This window comes from Mycteria americana, chromosome 7 (assembly GCF_035582795.1).
Source record: "Mycteria americana isolate JAX WOST 10 ecotype Jacksonville Zoo and Gardens chromosome 7, USCA_MyAme_1.0, whole genome shotgun sequence".
NCBI lineage: Eukaryota > Metazoa > Chordata > Aves > Ciconiiformes > Ciconiidae > Mycteria > Mycteria americana.
Genome location: NC_134371.1, coordinates 69,409,825 through 69,433,293, shown reverse-complemented (window position 1 = coordinate 69,433,293; position 23,469 = coordinate 69,409,825). Strand labels below are relative to the sequence as shown.

The following is a 23,469-nucleotide window of genomic DNA, read 5'->3' as shown; positions in this document are numbered from 1 at the left end:
GAAATTTTCAGATTGCTTCAGTTCTTTAAGTGCTGAAAATACTTTTGCATTTCAACAGCAACACATCTAAAATGAGCTTTTACAAAACTTCAAGGTATTTTCTTCTGTATGTGTTCCATGTCGTCTTTTCAGAAAGCTTGTAGAGCAAGCGGTATGTTTAAATTATTTTGGTTACTACATTTTAAAATACAAAGGCACAGCGACTCTGGTAGTCTTTGTATGCCTGTTACAAATGACACACAATACCTCTTTTAAGTTACTGGAGCCGATCCTTTTACGTTTAAGGATCGGCAAATAAATTAGAACCAAGTTATTGGAACTCAACATGGTCCACCACTGATAAGGCACCAAGCTAGATTAAGCTCAGGCAGTAAAAAGGTGTGGGTTTACTGGAGTAGGGTGTTTGTGTGGGTGTGGGGGGTGGCATTATCTCCAGTGCCCTAGCGGGAAATTTTGCTGTTTCACTAGAAAATATTTCCCTTGCCCTCATTTTAGTCCTTGGGGTCAGGTAAATTGCTGCCTATGGAAACAAGTCTTTCTGTGCAGCTTTATCAGAGATCAGTGACATTTGTAATGGCTAAGGAGGAAGTGTTGATGGGTTAAGTTTAGGGCTAATGTGCTTTTCTAAGAAAAATACATCCGTGAATAGTAATGGTGAGTTTGTGTAAGCATTCTTCGTTAGCAATCGAAAACTAGAAAGTGAGTCTAAATAAAAGCAGACTAGACTAATTTTCTGTACATTTGGCAACAGATTAAAATCCACTACTGAAAAATGTTCCTTTTTTTTCTTCAGATAGATAATTAATAGTAAAAAGCATTAAAATGTACGTGTTGGTACGTCTTAAAACAAGATCGCTTCATTTCCGCAGCAGGTAACTAACTCCTGTACACTGCTGTCTGATGCAAGCCACGGTGATGAACCACCGGAGGTTACAGTCGCTGTGTGAGCTCGCTCCGCTCGCTAACCCCTAAACTTAAATTTAGTGACAGTGGCCTACTGCAAGTTAGTTGTTACACCTCGTAATCTGCGCCATTTTCATCCTTTTCAGCGCGAGGCATTTGCTCCTTTGCCGTGCCTTACTCTGTTGGGGGTTTTTGCACGTTGTTGATGATCAGCAGGCCCGTGTTTCAAATGACAGCATTTTAAATGCGATGGCACTGTCATCGCTCCGCCTTTAGGGAGTAATGAGCATAAATAACATTTCAAAAGTAGCGAAAAATACTAACGTTGAACACATTTACTTGAAGCCTTTCTAATTTCAAGGTAGCAGTGCTAGACAAAGGTTGAAAACTGCCACGTAGGGCAGGATAACTTTAAATAGGAATAGAGTATTGTGCCTTTCATCCAGGTATCAGAAAAGGCTTCTTAAAAATAAATTTTGAAAAGCGAGAGCTGACCCATGGAGTTTGGCATTGCCGGGATGGTACAGGATGTGAATGGAGGGGCTGGGAGCAGAAGTTTTGTTCTCCGTCACCACCTCTAACGGGTAACCATGATGCTTGAATGGAAGGACTTAACGCTCCAGTCCTTTTCAAGTCAGGTATCAACTGAGTTACTGAGATCCTACAGAGAATATTCTTACGCAGTATGAAAAGATACTTTAAATAGGGAAAAAAGTTTGACTGAAGCCGATGGACGTTTTAAGGGCCAGGCTAGTCCCACGTCCCCTCCAGTGCCGGCAACGCGCCCTTCGCTCTTCTCGGCTAAAGGCAAGGCCGCAGGATGAGCCTGTCTTTATGATCCATTCCTGTCGGAGGCGTTTCTCTCTGGGATCCTACCTCTGCTTGAGTCTATGCTACAGCTTTCACGTGCTTTAGGGAAAGAAACGCGGCAGCTGATGTTTTTAATCAATGCCATAGTTTGTTCTTGGAGCATTAATCAAAATGCATCACTGGTCATAGAACTTTCTGTCTGGACTTTCTTTAACATAAAGGATTTTTTTGTTCTGTAATCAGAAATAACAGCTAAGATGGTGTTTGTGTTGGGTTGGGGGTTTTGTTGTTGTTGTTGTGGGTTGTTTTTTTTAATTCTGAAAGTATAGATATTTGTGCAAACTTTTCCAAAATTTGGACAAGGGAGCAACAAGAGGAAGTAATGCTCCTGTAACAGTTCAATTACGACAACAGCTTTGAGCAAAGTCCTGCACGATTTACTAACTTTACCTGTCCTCCCGTTACCAAAATGAGTGGTGTATTTATTGGGAAAACAGGGAAAACATTTAAAAAAAAAAAGTCTGTAGAGTGCTTCATGCTTAGTTTGGAAAATGGAACTAATAAACTGATGCTTTCTCGTAGGCTGGTTATGGGCCCCATCCAGAAATAACACACCACTAAGCTAACAGGGGCAAACTCCCGCTGTAGAACTGCGGGGCAGAAATACCAAGCACAGTACCAAACGATGGCACAAATGGTGGAGGGGGGTGCAGAAAATGCCTGCTGAACTCACAGCAGCTCCAAATCAATGACTCAGTGCTAGGATTAAAAAGGGGAGCGGGGAAAGGATATTTTCCCCTCATGCTTTTCCAGACTTGCTCCTTGAAGCTGTGTACATCCGAGTTTAGCGTGAATATTGTTCCCAGCACTGGACTTATTTTGCAAATGGCATCCTGCTGTATACCTGCAAGATTAAAAGTTCTGGATTCCTTCATTTAAGGACAGATTGCTGTACTTGTTCTAGAAAGTAGAGAACTAACAAGCCACAGGTCAATCATTTATAAAGCAAGCCCTAACTTCTAATATGGTTCTTATTTATGAGAAATGTGGCTCCTCCCATTTCATGATTTAGCCTGGGCACACTTGGTCACACAAAGTAAAACCTGGACTTTGTTAAGAGCACTTTTAACCCATAAAACTTACAACTTCTTAAAACTGTTAACTCTGCTCTCACAGGAAAAATGAGTTCAATCCCTAGCGGTAGCTGACTATATAGAGCAAGATTGGAAATTCATAAGCAAAGAAATTCTTGTAAGGTGAAGGAAGGGTTGGTAACCACCATCGGTGTCGGCTCTCTGACTGGTTGTTACCTGGGCCGGAGCAAAGCCGGGCCCCACCAAGCTCCCGACGCCATGAGAACATGGAAACGGCATAAAGCGAAAGGTGCTTCAGCGCAGGGGCTGTTTTGGCTGGTCGGGTACTCTCTCACCTAATAGTTGGGGGTATCCATTTATTTATTCGCGGTTAATCAAGCCAGTTATGGCCTGAGAACGGAGAAACGACTTGGTCGAGCCCGAACCGTGCTAAAACAGAGTCCTGAGAGCTAAACAGAGCAGGAAAAGAAAGGAGAAAACGAACGAAGGCATCGCATTCGTTGCCACCTCGGCATCCATGGACGCCCCGGAGCTGCAAGGCGCGGGCAGGGTCAGCCGGCGGCCCGGGGACCGGCAGCCCCCGGGCAGGGTCAGCCGGCGGCCCGGGGACCGGCAGCCCCCGGGCAGGGTCAGCCGGCGGCCCGGGGACCGGCAGCCCCCGGGCAGGGTCAGCCGGCGGCCCGGGGACCGGCAGCTCCCGGGCAGGGTCAGCCGGCGGCCCGGGGACCGGCAGCTCCCAGGCAGCTGCCGCCGGCCGGAGCGGCTGCCCCGCACCCCGCGCTGCCCGCAGCCGCTCGGCGGGGATTCAGCTCCCAACGGCGCCAGCGGGAGGGCGGGCGGGGGGCCGCCTGCGCCGGCAGCGAGCGAGGCGGGCGGGAAGGGCAGGGAGAGACCCCGATGGCAGATGCCGAGCTGCTGCAGCACAGCACGGGCATCCTCAGCGCCGCCAGGGCCGGGGCCGGGGCCGGGGCCGGGGCCGGGGCCGGGGCCGGCGGCGGGGCGGGGGACGGGGACAGCGCCGGTGCCGCCCGGGGGCAGCAGAGCTCACGGACCGGCTCGGGCAGCGCCCGCCGCCGCGATCGCGCCGGGGCCGGGCCGGGAGCCCCCGTCGCGGCGGGCCGCCTGAGGGAGTCATCCCCGCGGCGGGCCGCGGCCGGGGCCCCAGACCCGTTCTGCGGCACGGCAGCGTTCCCGGCCCCGCGGCCGAGGGCTCCGCGGAGGTGCGCGGCCGTACCGGGCCGGGCCGGGCCGCCTCTCCCGTCCCCTCAGGGCGGGAAGGGCCGTCCCCCTCCCGCCCGCCCGCCCCCGCCTTATAAGGGCTCCCGCCCGCTGCGCGCCGAGCGGCGGCGCCGCGCCTCGCCTCAGCGCTCCGCGCCGCCATGGGCCGGCCCCTCGGCGCCCCTCCGCCGCCGCCGCGGTAGTCCGCCGGGATGAGCCGCTGGCCGCACTGCCAGGGCGACCCCAACGGCACCGAGGCCGGTGCCATGCGGCAGAGGGGCAACGGGACGGGGCGGGCGGCGGAGGGCTGCAGCGCCGTCTCGGTGGCGTTCCCGCTGACCATGATGATCGCGGGCATCGTGGGCAATGCCCTGGCCATGCTGCTGGTCTCCCGCAGCTACCGGACCAAGGAGAGCCGGCGGAAGCGGTCCTTCCTGCTGTGCATCGGCTCCCTGGCGCTCACCGACCTGCTGGGGCAGCTGCTGACCAGCCCCATCGTCATCTCCGTCTACCTGTCCGGCCGCGCCTGGGATGCCATCGACCCCTCGTGCCACCTCTGCGCCTTCTTCGGCTTCAGCATGACGGTCTTCGGCCTCTGCCCGCTCTTCATCGCCAGCGCCATGGCCGTGGAGAGGACGCTGGCCATCCGCGCGCCCCACTGGTACGCCAGCCACATGAAGACGCGGGTGACGAAGACGGTGCTGCTCGGCATCTGGCTGGCCGTGTTCGCCTTCGCCCTCCTGCCCATCGCCGGCCTGGGCCAGTACACGCTGCAGTGGCCCGGCACCTGGTGCTTCATCAGCACCGGCGACAGCCAGCTCACCGGGAGCCTCTTCTTCGCCTCCACCTTCGCCATCCTGGGGCTCCTCTCCCTCATGGTGACGGTGGTGTGCAACCTGGCCACCATCGAGGCTTTGGTGTCTCGTTGTCGGACCAAAGCGACTGTGTCGCGCTCCAGCAAGCAGTGGGGGCGAATCGCCATCGAGACACTGATCCAGCTCTTGGGGATCATGTGTGTCCTCTCGGCCTGCTGGTCACCGCTGCTGGTAGGTCGCCTCGCCGCCCGCCGTGGGGTAAGCCCAGGCCTCCTCCCTCCCTCCCTCCCCTAGGGCAGGAGGCAGCGTGGCCTGGGCGGGGTGGGAGGCACCGGCGGTTCGGGTTCCTCATGGACAGTGAAGCCATGAACGGCCTCTGAGGAAAGAAAGCGGGGACAGGGACAGAGCCTGGGGGATGTCAGGTGTGGAGAGCTGGTAGGAGGGAAGCTGGGAGAGGTCCAAGAGGATAGCCAAAGCGCAGCGTATTTGGAAAAATTAGACAAAGGAACTGGAGTCAAAAGGAGGACCTTGAGGAAAACAAGGGTCTTGTACAGAGGAGAAAGGCAGGACGCGAGGAGACCGTGGGTCTGGGAGCAGGACGCTGAAGTCGGCAGCGCTCGTGGTGCAGAGCCACGGGCACCAGGCAGACAACGGGCAGATTTAGAGGGGAGGGGGAGAGGCTGGCGCGGGCAGCGGGCTCCAGCGGCAGGATGGGCATGCTGTACCCCTGCCCGGCACGTTGTACCTGCTTGCCAGCACCATAGGGGTCTGAATGTGACAGGACAAGGGGAGCCAGAACCTGCTTGTTCCTCATTTGGGGGAAGCTGTGAGGAAGTTTATCGAGCCCTGACCGTGATGGAGCCCTGTGCGCATGGGAAAGAGCCATTTACGATTTTTTATTTGCTCCCACCTTGTAGCAAAACTTACTTCAATGCTTTATGAGAAAAGGTACGACTTGTGACTTTGCGAGTGCCCTCTGGTTTTCAGCAGATCGCTCACTGTATCTTATTTATGGCAGTGTTCAGGGCTTTTTGTTCCTGTTTTTTTAAAGGACCCTTGCATTTCTTTCCCCTATTTTGCTATTCCTCACTTATGTCCTTTCTTTCTTGTCAAACTGGGGTAAACCCTTCCCCATGATTTGGGAGTGGAGGAGGCTGAATCCACGTCTCTTTCTGCCATGTGGGACCAGGGCACACCCAGGAGCCCGGTACCCCATCTAAAAAGGCCAGCTTGTTCTGCTGTCAGAGGACAGTGTGGTTTTTGGAAAGTTTTGTACTTGGGATCCATAAACAGGAAAGGGCTGAAGCTAGCTATGGTAATTTTGGAGTTATTTGAAAGGTACATTATGGCCAGAGAAGGATTTTTCTTCCTTCTGGTGCACAGAGAGCTTGAGCTCTTGTAAATGGGGCTGTGACGAGAGGAATGCCTGACAAAGCTAATGGCTGATGGGGATGAGGTAAAAATAGAAAACAAATTAATTGAAGTAATGTTATCCTTGTAAATTAATTAAAATTCCACCAAATCTCCAAAATAACCCCACCCCAAAGTAAGTCAGAGGCTATAAGTTCACTTTCTAGAGATCGTTAACAGCTTGTGACGAAAGTAAAATATGAAACCGCACTGAAAATGAGAACTTGAGAGCAAGGAATGAAGTTCTGCTCCTCAAACCCCAAAGAAGGTTAGATTTGGTAAGTTAAACCAGGAGACTGCCCCGCCACTGTTTCTGTGTCTCCGTGCAGGGATCGCCTGCAGCCACAGACACCTTGGCTAGCTGCTTCCATTGCTGTGGCACGTCCCGCTGTCCCGCTGACGTGTGCAGTTAAGTCCCAAGGGGAGACACTAGGATTTCTTTATTTTACCAAAGTTAACTGTTGCATGCTTGTCCATAATTAAACAGATGAAAAAATTAGAAGGCATTTATTAAATGAAGGAAGTATGTTTGCCTCTCAGCCCTTGCTTTTGTAGTCTTTCCGTTGGGACGTGGGTTCTGCCCTGCCCTCCGCAGCCAAGGCGGCAGGACCCGTGCTGCTCCCTCGACCAGCCCAGGGGCCATGGAGCTATTGCACCTGAGGGTCTAACCAGCCTTGTAGCCTCGAGAGAAAATCCCTGAGATGAGGGACGCTTTTTCTCTTCCTTCAGAACCTGAGTACTCAGAGAAATCAGGGAGGATGCAGGGATGCCTCTTGGTGGTTTGCTTCCCGTGGCGTTTTTGCAGATTTAACAGAAGTCAAACTGATAAAGCTGCCCCCGCTCTACTGAATGGATCTGTGGGAAGTGTTAATGGGGTGAGTTAATGGAGCAGAGCCCCGGCCAGAGAGCCTGCCGTAAAGAACGCTGACACCTCCAGAGAACGCTCGGGGAGCTGGTAGGAGAGAGCAGGGCTTCTCGGAGCTTGGCCACGGAAGGTGAACTGACTCCCGGGCGAGGAGCCTGACGCTCCGAGTCAAAGGCAGGGCCAGTTGAAGAGATACTGGTTGGCAACGCTTTGCATGCGTTCTGCGATCGTGTGGAGGACTGCTGCCTCCCTGGGTGACACAGCCGTAATCCAGAGCGAATTTGTGAACAGTTCACTTCCCTGTGCGGCAGCAGCACTTGAAAGCATATAACTTGTTCTGTGGAGTTCTGCAAAACTCATCTGGCTAGTCAGCATATTCTCCAGTCTTTGTATTCTTGAAATCAAGAGTCATGACTATGGAAGCATATTTATACACACACTTCAATGTTTTCTGTACAACTACAAAGTACAAATTAGGAATAAGAGGACAGATTTTTGGAAGAGTCACCATGGAGTAATGCAAGTGCATTCTCAGTGAAAGCCAGATTGTAGAACTCACTTAACTGATAGCTGCATCATTTAGCAGTTGTAAGAAATGTAGTTGGAACAGGAATCCAGGGATTTTCAGAGGAGACTTTTGGTTTTTTAAAAAAAGAAATCTGAGTTTTATAACGGAGAACTAACGGATTCTGACAACTATTACATTTAGGTAAACAATGCCCTTTTACACAGACAGTATTTTTAGACTTGATCTGTTGATGAAAATGAGAAAATCAAATGAGATTTAACAGAAAAGTGAAACTTCTGACGATAGTATCTGTGCTGTACACAGCTTAATGAGGCGTCCCGCCTTTTCTTGATTTATGCTGGATTTGGTAGAAGAGCGGAAGTGCATACATAATGCAGGCATTGTCTCCTTTTGTTGTGCGCTCAGGATCTTACTCGAATTCAGCATGGAGAACCTGGGAAAACACTCCACTTAAATAAGATACTGCTTTATCATAAGTGGTTTCCAGTTCACGCTAATCTTCTATTTATTTTGGTGCTCAGCTGTGGAGCATAGCCATTGAACTAAACTGACAGCAGATTGAAATGAGTCTGAGGTAAAACAGAGGAAGCTATTCCTTGATTGCACAGAAACGCCGGTGCAGCACAAACTGGAATTCTCATAATTCTTTTGGAGCTCCAGGCTACAAAATTATTCACTCAGACTTGTTTCAAGGCTATTTAAAGCCAAAATGCTCTGGTATTCTGCTGCTTTTCCTATTAAAATACTTCTTCTCCTTAACCCTTCTGTCAGACAGACATTAAATACATTGTCCTTTACAGGTATTTTTATTAAAAACATTATTTTGTAATATTTTCACTTGTGCAAAACATAGTTACACAAAGCACCTTCACTTAGAAAAAAAGACAGTGATATCACTGAGCTGCAAGGAAAATAGATGGCTCCTTTTCTCTGAACCAGTAACTCTTCCCGCTAATGCTCTGCTTCCATCCGAAGCTGAAACAGCCGCCTGTTTCAAAACTGTCCCAGCGTCCTGATCATTTCAGTTTGGCCATGCTGGCCCGGAAGGCCTGTGGACCTCCTACAGGCAAAAACCTGCATTTTGCTGGACTGTATTTCTCTGGGTAAGAAATGGGCCACTTGGTCACAACCAAGTGGTACAAATTAGACCACATTTCTTGGAAGCCCACTAGACTTCGATGGGACCTGTCATCGTTCCCTGCATTATTATCCTTCTGTAAACGTGTTCTGATTAAAATCCCCAGCCTTCTCCAGTAATTCTCCAAGAGGACTGCAAATGATTTCACTAACATATGTTTCTCAGGAACGGAGAAGTGATTTGCTTGAGGTTGCTCTGCCGGCGAGCGTCCTGTGGGGTGGCAGATGAGACAGCAGTGCACGCAGTGCTGCCTGCGCAGGGGATGTGCGGTGCAGAAAGCAGCGCGGCCTTCATGCGGAGCCGGCTCTGAGAAGCAGTTCTTCCCAAGACATATTGATACGTCTGTGGGCCGTGCACACCAGGAGGTGTTGCATTGCCCTCCTGCAAGAAGGTTGCTAATAAAGGTAGATCGTCAGGTGCCATATAAATTCGATCCCTTCTGGATTACCGTCAGTCTGATGGATGAGCAGCTACAGTGAGGGGGTGAACCACGGTTAAGGTGGTGCGGATGCCAGCCGTGCCCCTCTGTAGTCTAGTTGGCTGGACTTGTCTTAGCTTTGCCTGCAACAGGCAGTATTTCTACTTTAAAAAAGAAATCCACGTCCATGCTAGGCAGTGGGAAGTTCTCCTTCAGGAGTCCACAAGCAGACCCCAAAATGGCATTTAAACTGCTCAAACTGAAGTCTTTCATTGTGCCTCAGCTTCAGCATAGGCGGTGGAAGAGAGTCCTAAAAATTTAATGAGACAAAATTACAGTTTTGATTTTAAAACAAGATGGTACATGACTATAGGTATTGGTAGTCATTACAAGGACAATTCATATCCTCTCCATTGTGGCTTTCCATGGTTCACTCACCACAGCCACTATTTGTATTTCATCAGGAGAATGCTCTGTTCCTTCTACGGCTCGCTGCTTTATGTGTGAGAAAATTAAGCAACAGATTAGGGCTAATGGGAGAGGAGAAGCAGTGTAAGAGGATGAGTCCTCCTGTCTTCATGATGCATAGAAAACATGTTTGGTTTTTTGGAAGCTATCTCAAGAAAAGATTTTGCAATCTGGGACTAGGAGTTTCCCGTCAGATTCTTACCCCACGTTCCAGACCAGCTACTCAGCTCTTGCTTGGCTGAAAAATATGCACCTTTAAGCACATCAACTGTTTTATTCTTCATCTTTTGCTGCAGATAGCAGCAGTTTCCAACATAGTTTGTAAAACTGGAAAAATTATCTTTGGGAAAGTTTTTGTCTTTTTTTTTTTTTTTCCCTCCTAACTGCAATGGAAGTTCATTCTAAAATCTTTGCAATGTAATGGTAAGCTGCCTGGGAGTCCCTGAGGTAACGCAGGCTGCCCATGTGAAGTTAAGCTAGTGGCAATATATCACAGTGAGGGTTGCCAGCTGGGGAGCCTAGGAAACAACCCTGAAAAGTTCTTGCGTACTACAGTCCAACTTCATTCAAAACACTGTAAAGATATCTCACAAAACGCATCTTGTCTTTGGTTGTAAGTTTGAAACCAGAGCAGTGGAGGTTTGATGTTATTATAAAACTACATTCAGTGATAACAGTAAAGTTTTATCTACTCCAATTGAATAAATACCATTATCAACTATATTACTATATGCATTTTGAGCCAAATTTTTAATTGGCATGAATTGTGTAGTTCCATTGACTTTATTCTACCTGATGTTGTTCCTCTACATTTTGCAGTTTTTCTTTTAATTCCTTTGGAAGACCAGTATGGGCCATGACAAACAACCTCTAAGGATATCAAATAAATACAATTTCCAGTAGAGCAATTGTTGATCCAACAAATGTTCCAGTAAAGGAATATTATGTAATGAAAACAAAAATAAGCAGCAGTTGTCTGCTTGGGAAATGTATTTTATTAGCCTGATATTTTTGTTGCTCCATGGGTTCACTAACAAAAGAACAAGACAACAAGGTCTGCAAAACAAGGGTCATTGCAGAGTTCCCAGCGGAAGAGCTAGAAGAGCTGATCTGGAAGTCATCCGAATACTGGGAATGCCAAATGCAGTGTGGTTTCCATTGGCTGTAATGTGGGCACAGCACATTCATATAATGCTGCTACGCTTTACGGCATGGTAACGCTGCCGTCCCATCAGGAGGGGGGCTGTGCTGGACTCTGGTGGGCACAGGAGGCAGATGCTGCAGGCAGCGTAGACCGAGCTGTGACAGTGACAGTGGCCGTGTCCTAAACAGCTGGAGGTGGCAGAGGAAGTGGTAGGGTTGTGGTTGTGTGGGTCTGGTGCACAAGTGGCTGTTCCATGTGGTGTGGATCTGTATCTATCTGTATTTTTAAAAAGCTCTACCAGTGGTTACTTATTTTCATTTTTATTTAAATTAAATGATGGAATCCTCAACTGCTTCTATTTAAAGAAACAAAAACAGTTCTACTCTGCTGTCTGAGCTGCCCTGCCTTCCGGACTCATCTAAGTCTTTCCAAGGTCAACACATGGTTATTGATCTGGCACCCAGAATATCCCTTTGAATGGAAAAATCCTCCCCCGTAGCCTCTGCTCCTGGTCAGTCTTGCTCTGACTGTCCCAGTCTGTGGGGACAGCAGCACTCCAGATGTGCCCTTTCTGGGTGACACTCCACTCTGAAGACAGCCTTCTATGGGAAAACCTTGGCTGGGATCACTCGGCTTGTGTTGCTGCTGGTGCGGATTGTCTTGGTTCTTTCAAAAGGCTGTAGTCAAGCAGTTGGACAGGGTTGTGAATAATTGACTGCGAGTCTCGTCCCTCGGGCTGTTCCCTGCGTTTTCAGGACTGGCTGCCAGTTTATTTAGTGTATGGTACCACTGACCTTTGCAAAGGCAGCAAATCAGACGTGCATCAGAGCCACTGTGCGTAGGTATCCATCTCCTTGACATACACAGTAGACACATCAAAATGTGTGGACCTACTGCAGGATTTCCAGACAGTAAATTCAGACAGTCAAGATCTGCAAGTCGTGCCCAGAAGGGATTTGCAAGCAAAAAAAGGGCCTGTCCAGGAGAAGTTAGGCATTCAGTAGCCCTGTCCTGGGAGTACAGGGTGTAGCACTCAGGCCCTACCCCCGCCTTCCCAGGTGTCAGGTCACTTCCCGCTGCCCGGCTTCAGTCCGCGGTAGGACCCCGCGCCCAGCGAGAAGGCAGGGACCTGACGTGCATTGTGAAGCGTGCCCCGTCCTCACATCAGCTCTGCCTTTTTCCTTGCTCTAAAGCACCCGAGAGCCTCATTGTGCACCACAGCCAGGTGTAAGAGCACAGGAATTTTCCCCGTTATACAGCTGGGACGCATGTCCTTTGGCAGCAAGTTGCATGGCAAGTGCCTGCTTGGAAGACGTTTTGATCCCTGTGTTTATGGGCTCCTGGAAAAAAACATCGCAATACAAAATCTAATGTAGCTTTTCTGTAGAGAAGCAACTAAAAGCCTCTGAAGTGATAGATTTTTAAGCAGCTGTAGTTGCAACAGAAAGCTCAGGAGAAAACTAGACAACAGATACCGATTAAACCATGGAAAATCATATCTATCTGACATCTTTCAAAATGTGATTCATTATTTCCCATGGTTATATATTAGTATATGAGAGCATCAGAACACCAGCTCTGATGAGCTCTCTCACCAGTTTAACAAAACAAACAAACAAGCAAACAAAAGCTTCTCACCGTTTTTAGCTGAATAAGCAGCAGCCTGGTAACAAAACCAGTGCTCCTGTGGCTGGAGATCTGCAGCTCCCAGGCTGGGTTCCTCTGCAGTCAGAGGTTTTCCGTGCGGCCCGTCGCAGCCCTCGGCAGTGTGTCACCGTTCCAGTCTGTAACGTGAGAGGAAAGCTGTCCTTGTGTTTCAAGGCATTGATAGCTGTAAAGCAAGTTTATGTCTTAATTTGGAAAATGAGGCCGCACTAAGTATTGTTATTTTAGTTGATTGAATCATTATAGTGCAGTCTTCAGTTTATAAGGCTCTTAAAGATTAGAAGCCTTGTAGCAACCCATAAGAAAAATGGGTCCTCCCTGCTGCCTGTACCGTACTGACAGCATGTTATCTTCGCTGACACTTTGAAGTACGAGTGATAAAATTACCTTAAAGTACCGATTTGGAGGCGAAAGTACTAACCAAAGCTGCCTCTTCTTTGGCTTTTCTGAATAAATGAGTGACTGTTGCTGACCAGTGCTTGTGTTCTGACATGTGCCATCCACGTAATGCCCACGGCAGGACCCCGATAGCCCGATGCTGCGTAACAAGTATTGTAAATCAAGGTGCTACCATGCCTGATGGCACTTTATCCCCAAAAAATCATCCTGCATGTAGCTTTTAGCTCCCAGGCCAGAGCTTGCTGATCCATGCTGTGAGGTATGGGAGACATCTGTTACGGAAACTTCTGCTTGTGTGAAACATTTTGCAGTGTAAATAGTGTCTCTCGGTCATGCCAGTTCAGATGCTGTGGGAAACAGATTCCTAAATATATCACTCTGGTCACTGGGGGAGCTGAACGGAGAGGGGAAAGGAGGAAATATAGGTCAGGTTAACACAAAATGCAGCCTGTGGCTTTTGACAAAAGACAAAGATTTTTTTTCTGTCGACTTCAGGTGTTTTCTTGACTCCTAGCCCAAAACACCTTTATTAACCCTTTTCTTTTAATTTGGCTCAGTTCATAAGCAGAATAGTTTACCTTACAATCAAATTCTAAAATTTAGAAGTCAGAGAATAAAACATCTTAGCTTTAAAAAAAAGAAGACATTTTTGTATTTGAAATTCTTTTTTCTGACATTTACTGTTCGTAACGTAATTTTGAAGAGCTCTACCCATCATGAGTTATTCAGCTGTTCCTTGTAATTGTGATAATATGATAAGGATAAAATGAGTCCCTTTAAGTCAGCTGTGCAAGGTCAGTAATTTCCCTTTCTAGCCAAGGCCGTCTTGAATCTGTAGGACTTAGCACAGCTTTCTGTTGCGTCTCAAGCAGGGAAGCAGCATGTGCTGCCTTGTTTTAGCATGAGATCTATAAATAAATCTGGCTGGTAGCTGAAAGGTATCGTGTTTATCACTCATCGTACACACACACACAAACTGAGCTGCTCTCTCAATGCTTATTTGCTCTGATCACAGTTTGAATTTTGAGGAGAAAACTTTCTTGACAGGATTTTGTCTTTAGGGAAGTTTGCATATAGTGATATACAGATAACAGTCTCTTAACATATATCACTTCTTCCTCCTAACTTTCCGTAGATAACGATGCTGAAGATGATCTTCAGCCACACATCATTTGAACCCTGCAAGGGATTCTCCCATGAAGCCCAAAGCTTGGAACTGCGCAAGGAATGCAATTTCTTCTTGATAGCTGTGCGTTTGGCCTCACTAAACCAGATACTGGATCCATGGGTTTACCTGCTACTCAGAAAGATCCTCCTCCAGAAGTTCTGTCAAGCAGCCAGCGCTGTCTCCAAGTGCTCTAACAATGACTGGAAAGAGAGATCAATCACCTTGTCCGAGGAAATTGGACGGACAACGGCATGAAGGAGCATTGATTCATTTGCATGGAAGCTACTTTTGCCAACAAGTAGTTTCAAGTCTTACTGTGAACTGGGGTATCTGTAACATGTTAGCGTCTGCATGAATAGCTGAAAATGGCATTACTGAGTGGACTTATAGTGCCAAATAATTATTTATCCAATGTGCCAAAAATTCTCAAATACAGAAGGACTTGGTTTTGTTTCTGCATTCTGTTGTTATTGCTATTCATAACTGAGCTGCAGAACATGACATTTTGTGTGCCTAAAATAGAGTTTGGAGGGAATTTTCTTGCATTAAGGTAGAAAAATGGTTTTCCTATCAGGCGACACTTGGAACAGATTCAACAGATTAAGTTACTGAAGAGACCCACTCCTATATATATTTTAATACTAAGATTATCTACTTCAGAGAGTCCTTCTCCTTTTTTCTGGAGGAACAAGGGGAGGAAGGGGCAAAAAATACAAGAATTAAAGGAAGACAAACTTAGGAGACTTTATTTGGATTTCAGTGGCTTAAAACTGAAAAGGTTGTGTTGTACCCATGATGGTGCCTCATTCTCTTTCGAGAGCTGAAGGTAGCACGAGTCTCATGACGCGTGGCTTTGTCCTGATAAATACTCATTCTGCGTGGATGCTGAAGTAAGCTCATCTGCTGAGGAGGATGTAGCATTGGGACAAGCAGCACAAGTGAGAAATCTTATTTTTTTTTTTTTTAAATAGCAGCCTGTGAAATAGCCAGGCATAACAAGAATTGCCGTTTGCAAAGCACACTATAAAACTACTTTGAGCAGATGGAGAGAGTGATAAACAGGTTGTAAGAGACAGTAAATGTTCTTCTTCCTGTAGATTAATGGCAAAGGTTTACAAAGCCAAAAATACTGCTTTCGTATGAGTTGTTTTAGTTGGAAATGCACATGTCCAGGAATAAAATGAACATCAAATGATTTTTAAGTAATGGGGATGCCACTCAAAACTTCTTCATTACTAAAATGTCCTACAAAGTGGCCAAAATAGTACCCCATAATAGTTTATTTCTTCTTTCCTCCAAAAAGACAAATTTGAGAGATATGGCAGCTTTGGGCATTTTTAAAATAAAGCAGACTGGAAAGGGTGGGTAGAAGTGTGCATTAGGCAGATCTTTCCCCCAGGTAACTTTCAGGTTTTATTAGAAAACTGAGTTCTAATCCCTCTGTGTCACGTCCAAAGTTTATCTTTACAAGGGCTACATTTTGTCCTCGGTGTCTTCACCCTTTTGTAGATGATGGCCTCTAATGTCTCCTGTTTCATGGCCTCTTGGGTGAAATTAGATGCAAGTGCAATAAAATACAATACATCATATAGTTGTACACCATATACTATGTGCCATATAGTATCTAATTCAGGGGCCTTAAAGGCAAATGTAATCCTGCATCTGCTGGGAATTCCTTGCACAGGACCTTTCTTTTTACTTCTCTTCCTTTGTCTATAAAAGTAACTGCTTGAAAGAGAAACTGGCTACTCACTTTTCTTGTTCTGCTACTGCGTTGTCTGATTGCTTATCTTCATATCAATCAAACAGAAATAATTAATCTGACAGCAGAAGCCCCTGTCTACATAAATCTAATTTTATCTGAGTGGCGTTCGAGTGCAACCTAAAAGCTGATGTCTGTCTGATGATGATGTCCTGATGATTCAGGAGCCAGCCTAAAACCACAGAGAGGCACATTTTGTAAGGTACTGCCCTTCTTTTGTCAGCTTCATCACCTTCTTCAATTTAATGCCATAAATTCCTTTTTCAGTTACGAGTCGACTGCGTCCTTCAGGCTGTGGGACCCCACGCTCGGAGCCACGCAGCCCCGGCAAGCTGCTGCACTGTGGGCGAGCCGGCGTTGGGTGTAACGACTACACGTGCCTGCACGTCGACGGTGCTGCTAGCCCCAGCTCATTTACTAATCAGCACTTTGGGGAACACGGTGAAAGAAAAATATTACTCGTTCTCCTTGAAAAAGTGCCTTGCAGGATTCTCACTTCTTTTAAAAAATTATTTTGGAGTATAAAAAGCCTGTGCTTCTGTCCCGAGGATTCGTATTGTTCAGTTTATGTACGTTAGCTTTTGAAAACAAATAAACAAACCCAGTCGCTTGTGAAATATGTCGGGATGACCTTAACAATTAGGCTGAATCGTTCTTTGTCAAGACATTTCTGAGCAGCGGCACTTACAGAGCATACAGCCGGCTCTGGGATCGTAAGTGGGATAGCGAGGGCGAAGTTCTGCAAGGGAGAGGGACTCAATCCCCCTTTTATCAGCTCTTTTATGGCGGCACGAGGAGAATGCTGGTTTTTCCTGCGCACGGTCAATCAATCAGACACGTGGTAATGAGGGAACAGCTCAAACGTGACATTGCCTTGAGTCGGCTGTGGGAAGGGACCCTTGTTCGGTTCTAGAGTAACTGGCCACGGGCTCGTTGTTCCTAAGTGTCAGGGGTGGTCTCACGTTAGTTTGCTTAAAATAATTTTGTTACGCCGTGCCTTTTCTTAGTGAAATAGGACACTTTCATACCTGGAAAAAGGCAGTTCGGTCCATCTTTGGGTGCGGTAAGATGAAGAAGCTACTTTAAATATCAGAAAATGGGAAAGAATGTCTGCTTTTAATTTGTTTACAGAAAAGGAGTTTAAGCACTATTTGCCAGCCGTGGCTGCCGTAACGGGACGTGGCTGGAGGAATGCACTTTCAAAAATTAATTCAAAGAGTTTAGTGTAAATGAAAGCTTTCGTTTCCCGGTTACTTGTTTTGAGTCGTGTATTTTTGTTGCATTTCTTTAAAGATGCCTTTTATGTGATGTATTTAAATTCCACTACAGGAGTCTTTCTAATACTGGTTTTAATATGTTGTACTTCTGTCAAAGATGTTATGGAAACCGGAGTGTATGGAAAGACGACTTTGAGATCATTGTTTGCCTTAAAGACTCGCTTGTTCGTGTACCAAATCAACGTGTGTTGTATCAGTCAGAATAAAAGTTCGGCAGAATAACCCGGCTCCGTTCCTTTGATCACTCTCACCTGGGACACGGCGTCACAACGTCGAGCGCCCTGCGCAGAGCTGCAGGTGGAAGCTCAGCCCGCGGCGCCCGGCTGCGACGGCTCGCTGAGCGGATCTGTCGTGGCGAGGGGAGCCGCAGGGTGCTCGCCCACCTTCCTCCCCGCTGCCCGCTTCCCGTGGGCCGCGTGCAAAGCGGCAGGGGACGGCGCATGGCCGATCCTAACACGCAAAGCGCTTAGTAACAGGCCTTCCGATAAATGGTTAAGTGAGTTTTGCAAAAGCACCACCTGCTGATACAGTACAGCAGGTCTTGGCAGGCTTACACAGAGCAGATTTTATCTGCGCAGTCTTCCAGCTAGCGACCTGCGGCTGTGGGAACCGTGCTGCGCCGCTGAGGAAGGCTGGTTGGGTTTGCTGCCTAGTACAGGCTTTGCAGTCCCCGCCTCGCTGTACGCCAGGCCCACGCCTCGCTGTACGCTTAAGCCCACGCCTCGCTGTACGCCAAGCCCACGCCTTGCTGTACGCTCAAGCCCACACCTTGCTGTACGCTCAAGCCCACGGCCCACGCCTCGCTGTACACTTAAGCCCACGCCTCGCTGTACGCTTAAGCCCACGCCTCGCTGCACGCTCAAGCCCACGCCTCGCTGTACGCCAGGCCCACACCTCACTGTACGCTTAAGCCCACGCCTCGCTGTACGCTTAAGCCCACCCCTCGCTGTACGCTCAAGCCCACGCCTTGCTGTACGCCAAGCCCACGCCTCGCTGTACGCTCAAGCCCACGCCTCGCTGTACGCCAGGCCCACGCCTCGCTGTACGCTCAAGCCCACGCCTCGCTGTACGCCAGGCCCACACCTCACTGTACGCTTAAGCCCACGCCTCGCTGTACGCTTAAGCCCACCCCTCGCTGTACGCCAAGCCCATGCCTCGCTGTACGCTCAAGCCCACGCCTCGCTGTACGCCAGGCCCACGCCTCGCTGTACGCTCAAGCCCACGCCTCGCTGTACGGCCAGGCCCACGCCTCGCTGTACGCTTAAGCCCACACCTTGCTGTACGCTTAAGCCCACCCCTCGCTGTACGCTTAAGCCCACGCCTCGCTGTACGCTTAAGCCCACGCCTTGCTGTACGCCAGGCCCACACCTCTCGAGCGCTGGGTGGGAAAAGCACGCAGGACCGGGACTGCGCAGCCCCGGATCGGAGACCCGGCCCAGCGTCTGAAGCGTCTCAGCCGAGCCCTCGTGCCAGAGCCCGCGTGGGTGACCATCCGCAGCCCCTCTCGCCAAGGGTGTTCCCACATTTTTTTACATTATTTTACCTTTTTTTTTTTTTACGTTTTGTAATTTTAACACAAACTTTTTGAGCTTCTAAAGCAGATTTATACAGAAGAGCCACGGCTCCACTAATGTGCTGGGAGCGTCGTTAGGATGGGCAAACCCAACCCACCACCACAACAGAGCTCGGTGTGCTGCTCCGGCGAGCCAGTGAAATGTCACCGTGTATTTCTCCCAAGCTAAATGACCTTCAGAAGAGAAACAGCAAATGACTATATGCAATTTTCCCTTATTTCGAATGCCCTGCCTGTTCCCTTACTGCTCGACGGATTTATAGCGGTTGCCATGCGGTGGTACCACGTTTCGGTGTGGACTGGCACCCCAGAGAAACGGCCACTGGCTAATACACGGAGGAGAGACACCCAGCGAAGCTCATCTTTCAAATTACAGCTTTTCTTGGCTACTGTCCTGAAAGGAGATTCTCCTGGAAGCAGGAGTCCTTCGTAAAGGACTTACTGAGGTGTCCCGGGGGCGGGTGCCCCGGGGCAGAAGCCCGTTTATCGTGTAAACCTCTCCTGCGGCTGGGGCAGAGCCTGAGCCGCCGGGTGCAGGAGTTAATGTCAACAGTCCCAGGCTGAGGGAACCCTTGAAATCAGTGCTCTGCAGCTAACAATAGCAAAAGCACCTTTATTTACATTTTCTCAAGCTAGCGTGTCACTGCAGAACTGGAAATACTCACCATCGCTTGATTTTTACCTATCAGCGTGCAAATGTGAGCAGCGGGCAACCAGCAGTGATTACTGTGTTGAAATCTTCCACTTTTGGGGCACCAGAAGGGAGCATGAACAACTTCATACGTGGATGCCTCAACATAAAAAGGAACGCTCTTTGTACCAACCTGACCGAAGCCAAATTACGGACAGAACGTCTCTTGCGACATACCCGAAGAGCCGTGCAGGGCCGCAGCGGTACCGAGCACGGTGGTTTGGGCTGCGGTCACTTCGCAGCGTCACGTGTCGGTCGCTCTGTGGCCCCATGTCGGGTCCTATCAGGAGAGAGCAAACGAAGATAACGGGCACTCGTGGTCTGCCGGCAGCCAGAGAGGCACGTGCGGAGCAAACCCAGGGCTTCAGGAGCCCGGGACATCCCAGTGGCTGTGCACGAAGCCCGGGCTTCGCCGCGCCCCGCGGGCAGAGCGGTGCCTCCGAGGGCGGACGGGGCCGGGTCCCTGCCGGCAGCAAGGCGGGTGCTCGGTGCTTGCGCACGTGGCCACGTCAGCAGCGCCCAGCCGGCGGGCTCGTTCTGTGCCAGCCACGCACACCGACGGTCGGTGCCCGACGGTCGGTGCCACAACGCTGGTCGAGCTGCCCCGGTGAAAGCACCTTGGGCTGGTTTCCCCGAGCCCTGCACCCCCAGAGCGGTGCAGCTGGGGCCTGGGGGTCCCACAGGATCTCGGCCAGGCCCCAGGCATCGGGGTGTCTGCTGCCCTTGTCTTCAGCTTCCTCCCTTCGGCAGCCACCCCTCACCTCAACAACGGGCACCCGCTGCACTGAAACCTCAGCCCGGCTTAGCAGAGCCAGAGCAACCTGTGATCCCAGCGTGAGCGGCAGCGTGCCTCTCGCGCCCTCGCAAACGGGCTTAAACGCATCGATCGCTGATCTCAGCGCTGATCACTACCGCTCTGAGCACGTGAATTTGAAAGCAAGCAGGTTGCACGGACGCAGCGTTACCCAAGATGTTTATTTGCAAAACAAGGATGTAAAAGGAGGCCCAAATCTTGCACGTAAAGTAATTGTGAGAAATGGATGTGTGTGTTTGCTGCACGGTGGGAGAACAAGGAAGCTGAATAATGCTCAGTGGTAAAGCATGAATCACTCCCCAAAAGAGCAAGACAAAACTGGCGAGGAGGAGGTGTCAGGCACCCGAACTGGCTCAATGTGCTGAAGTAAAACCTCAGATACCTTGGACATGCCCTGCTAATGGCCACATTCTCTGAATTAAAACATAAGCTTTGTACAGCAAGAGTAACAAACCCCAAATTATGCTTTTTTCATTCACCTGACGCTTGTAGATAACATTAAATAATTTCGGATAGAAACTTCATAGCACGCTGGTCAAAGTCTGAAGGCTTGTAAAGGCAACAGCAGTTGAGCACGAGACCTCTCCTGCGATGGTCACCACCATTTTATTTAACCATTTATTTTGCTTAGTTCCAGTTTTCTCCTTCTGGCTTATCAGTTAAGGGTAGCAGCTCGGTAAGCGGGAAGATCTGGGGTCCGGTCGCTGGCAGGGCTGGCAGGGCTGCCCGCAGCATCAGACGCGGGGACTGGAGCCGGGTGCCATCCCTCGCTGTGATGCGGGGCTGCGGGGCAGCGTGGCTGGGGGCAGAGCTGGGTCTGTGGCACCAGAAGGTCACCGGGGCACCCGCAGTGCTTGGCCTCTGGCTCGAAGTGTGAGTTTTTAGCAGAATACAGAAAGAAGGAGCCTGTTTCTAAATCGGTAGGAGAAGAGGGCAGCGCAAAACGGGGGCTGACTCATACCCAGCCCCGTTAGTCACGGAAAGGCGAGCGTGCGTAAAAACCAAGGGGATCCCCAGGGGAGCGGTGGGGCGATGCCGGGTCTCCGCTGTGCTGCCTCGGGGCCGGCTCAGGGCTTCGGCCGCGGCACCAGCACAGCAGCAGGGTGAGACCAGCCCGACGGTGAGGTGCGAGGGAGCGGCGCTGGCGGCCGGAGCTGCCGGAGATGGTGCTGGGAGAGGGAGGCAGCAGCTGCCCTCAGCAGCCCTCCCACTGCCGCACACGGGCTCCTCCGGAGAATTTAGATACGGAACCCTGGCATCAGATAAACCGTCCCTGCTGAGACGGCCACGCGCGTCCCTTTGGCACGGCTCCTGTCCCTCCCGCCCAGGGATGGGCTTTCCAACGCGCCCAGCCTTGCTGCAGCTCCGCTCTCGGCGCGAGTCCCACACGCGCTGGAAGAAACCCCTCGCCACCCAGGCTCGGACCCGCAGACCGTCTAATTTTAAGGGTTTTTTAATCAGCTAATTTGATATCAGCTAAAAAAAAACCCAAACAACAAAGAAACTATGTTAAAAAAAAAGCAGAATGCAAGAGAGCATTAAAGGCTGTGAAATGAAATGTGAAACATGGCTGTGAACCACAGAAAGCAAATCTATTTTATCTTGAACAACAGCAGGAAGAACAACAAGCCGATAGGTCCGGTTGCCCAGAGACAGCAGAAAGCTCCCCGAAAGCACGCTCTGCGAGGACAAACAGCCTTGTCAAGATGCACAAGTCTCTGCCCAGAGTTGCAGGAACTTTGGCGGGATGTGAAGTGTGTTTCACAGGCTCAAACCCTGCTCGGGCTCCCTTGGTGAAGTTTTCACCCGGAGGAAGAGCTGACCCTGAGCACAGCCCTCCCCACCAGCTCACTTCGGCCCCAGACCCCCGGCCACGCTGCCCCCGGGCACGTCCCCCGGCGCTCTGCCCAGTGGGGCCAGCAAGCCCCGGGGAAGCCGGGGGTGGTTTTCCATGTGCTTCCTCCATCGTGAGGCTCCCTGCAGAGTCAGAGCTGCTGCCCGGGCTCACGGGGGGCACGTCCCGGCTCTCGGCGCGCAGGCGCTGCCCCGTTTTGGTTTAACGGATTCCCCCAATACAGTTAAAAAAATCGAATGCAATGGCTGTATTTTTCATGACGTGGAAGTGAGTATTTTAAGAATACTGTTTTGACAAACTATAAACACAGCGACAAAGGCGGAAGATAACAATTTTCAAATAAACGCGTGACACTGGGTTACCAGAGACATCGACAAAACGGCCTTAGGGGTGGGCTGATCTGTCAGGAGCGGGAGCATCTGGCTGCCTGCAGGTAAGATGCTGTGCATTCAGCGAAGTATTTTAGATCACGCCAAGGCAGTAAAAGATTTGGGACCAGGGATGAGTTGCCTGCATGAGCCGTGCACCCAAGGCCGCTTTCCCTGAAGGACTGAGGCGTTGCCCTGGCTCGCAGCGACCCTTGGGCCTCCGGTCCTCCGAGCCCCCGGTGCCCAGGACGTTCCCCAGCTCCCTCCAGTAGTGCTGGGCTTCGCCAGCCCTGGGATCGGAGCTTGGCTGATGGCCAATGCGGGCAATGCCTCTTTATTTCATATATATACGCATGCCTAGCCGTGCGCCGCCCAGATACACTAGCGCGCTACTGCACTTGCTCCTATCTAATCCCAACTGCAAACCAAGCCAGCTTCCGTGGGGCAGCTTCTTCCGTGCTCAGGTGTTCAGTGAAGAGGTTCCCTGGACCCAGCAGGAGCTTCTTGTGGTGGCCGAGCGGGATTTCCACCACAGCGAGGGCCGGGGCAGCTGCGTTACACGGACACGACAAGGTGGGAGCTCCCAGCTCCCACGGGCTGCGTGCGAGGGGGAAAGGAAGGAATGTCTGCCGCCGGGGCTGCAAAGGGAGAAGGAGCCATCCCTCAGCTGCCTGCCAGCACCCAGGAATCCCTGAGGACTTTCAAATAAGCAATAACCCAAGCTCAGCTCGTGAAACAACAGCTTGCAATGCACAGGCTTCTCGTGTCCAGCAAGCTTGGGGCTGGTGGATCTTATCCAAAAACGGTTGGCAAGAGCGACAGGACCGGAAAGGTATTTACAGGCTGTGTCCTGCGGATTGGCGCCGATTTATGGGGACTCAAGTCACCAGGTAGCTCGCTGGAATTAATGGTCCTGAGATTCCTGCTTTGAGATGGCCGGCTGAGTCCCAGCTCCTTTCTGTGCATTATTAATCTGCAGCCATTTCACTTGCGAACAACAGGTTATAAATTAACCGGCTGCTACTTTTATGGTTTCCCAGGTTTTTCTCGGCGGAAGCGTGGGCACTGCGGTGAGCACCACGCCG

The 23,469-nt window shown here is 50.1% G+C and overlaps 1 protein-coding gene across 2 annotated transcripts; it reads left to right on the top strand.

Annotated features, from left to right (window-relative positions):
* The first annotated feature begins 3,894 nt into the window (after positions 1-3,894).
* Positions 3,895-17,292, top strand: PTGER3 (prostaglandin E receptor 3). Of its 2 annotated transcripts, XR_012776655.1 has the most exons (3): positions 3,895-5,071; positions 14,012-14,982; positions 16,074-17,292. XR_012776655.1 is itself a non-coding variant. In XM_075508992.1 (2 exons), the coding sequence occupies exons 1-2, from the start codon at positions 4,238-4,240 to the stop codon at positions 14,297-14,299; spliced, it is 1,122 nt and encodes a 373-aa protein (XP_075365107.1). In that variant the 5' UTR covers positions 3,895-4,237; the 3' UTR covers positions 14,300-17,292. The 2 variants fall into 2 exon arrangements, 1 of the variants encoding a protein (XP_075365107.1); XM_075508992.1 differs by having other exon boundaries at positions 14,012-17,292.
* The last annotated feature ends 6,177 nt before the right edge of the window (positions 17,293-23,469 follow it).

Bases quoted from the DNA above. Each gene is read 5' to 3' on its own strand.
- PTGER3 (XM_075508992.1), top strand. From the start codon at position 4,238: ATGAGCCGCTGGCCGCACTGCCAGGGCGACCCCAACGGCACCGAGGCC. The intron at 5,072-14,011 runs GTAGGTCGCCTC...AACTTTCCGTAG, and splicing joins CCTGCTGGTCACCGCTGCTG to ATAACGATGCTGAAGATGAT.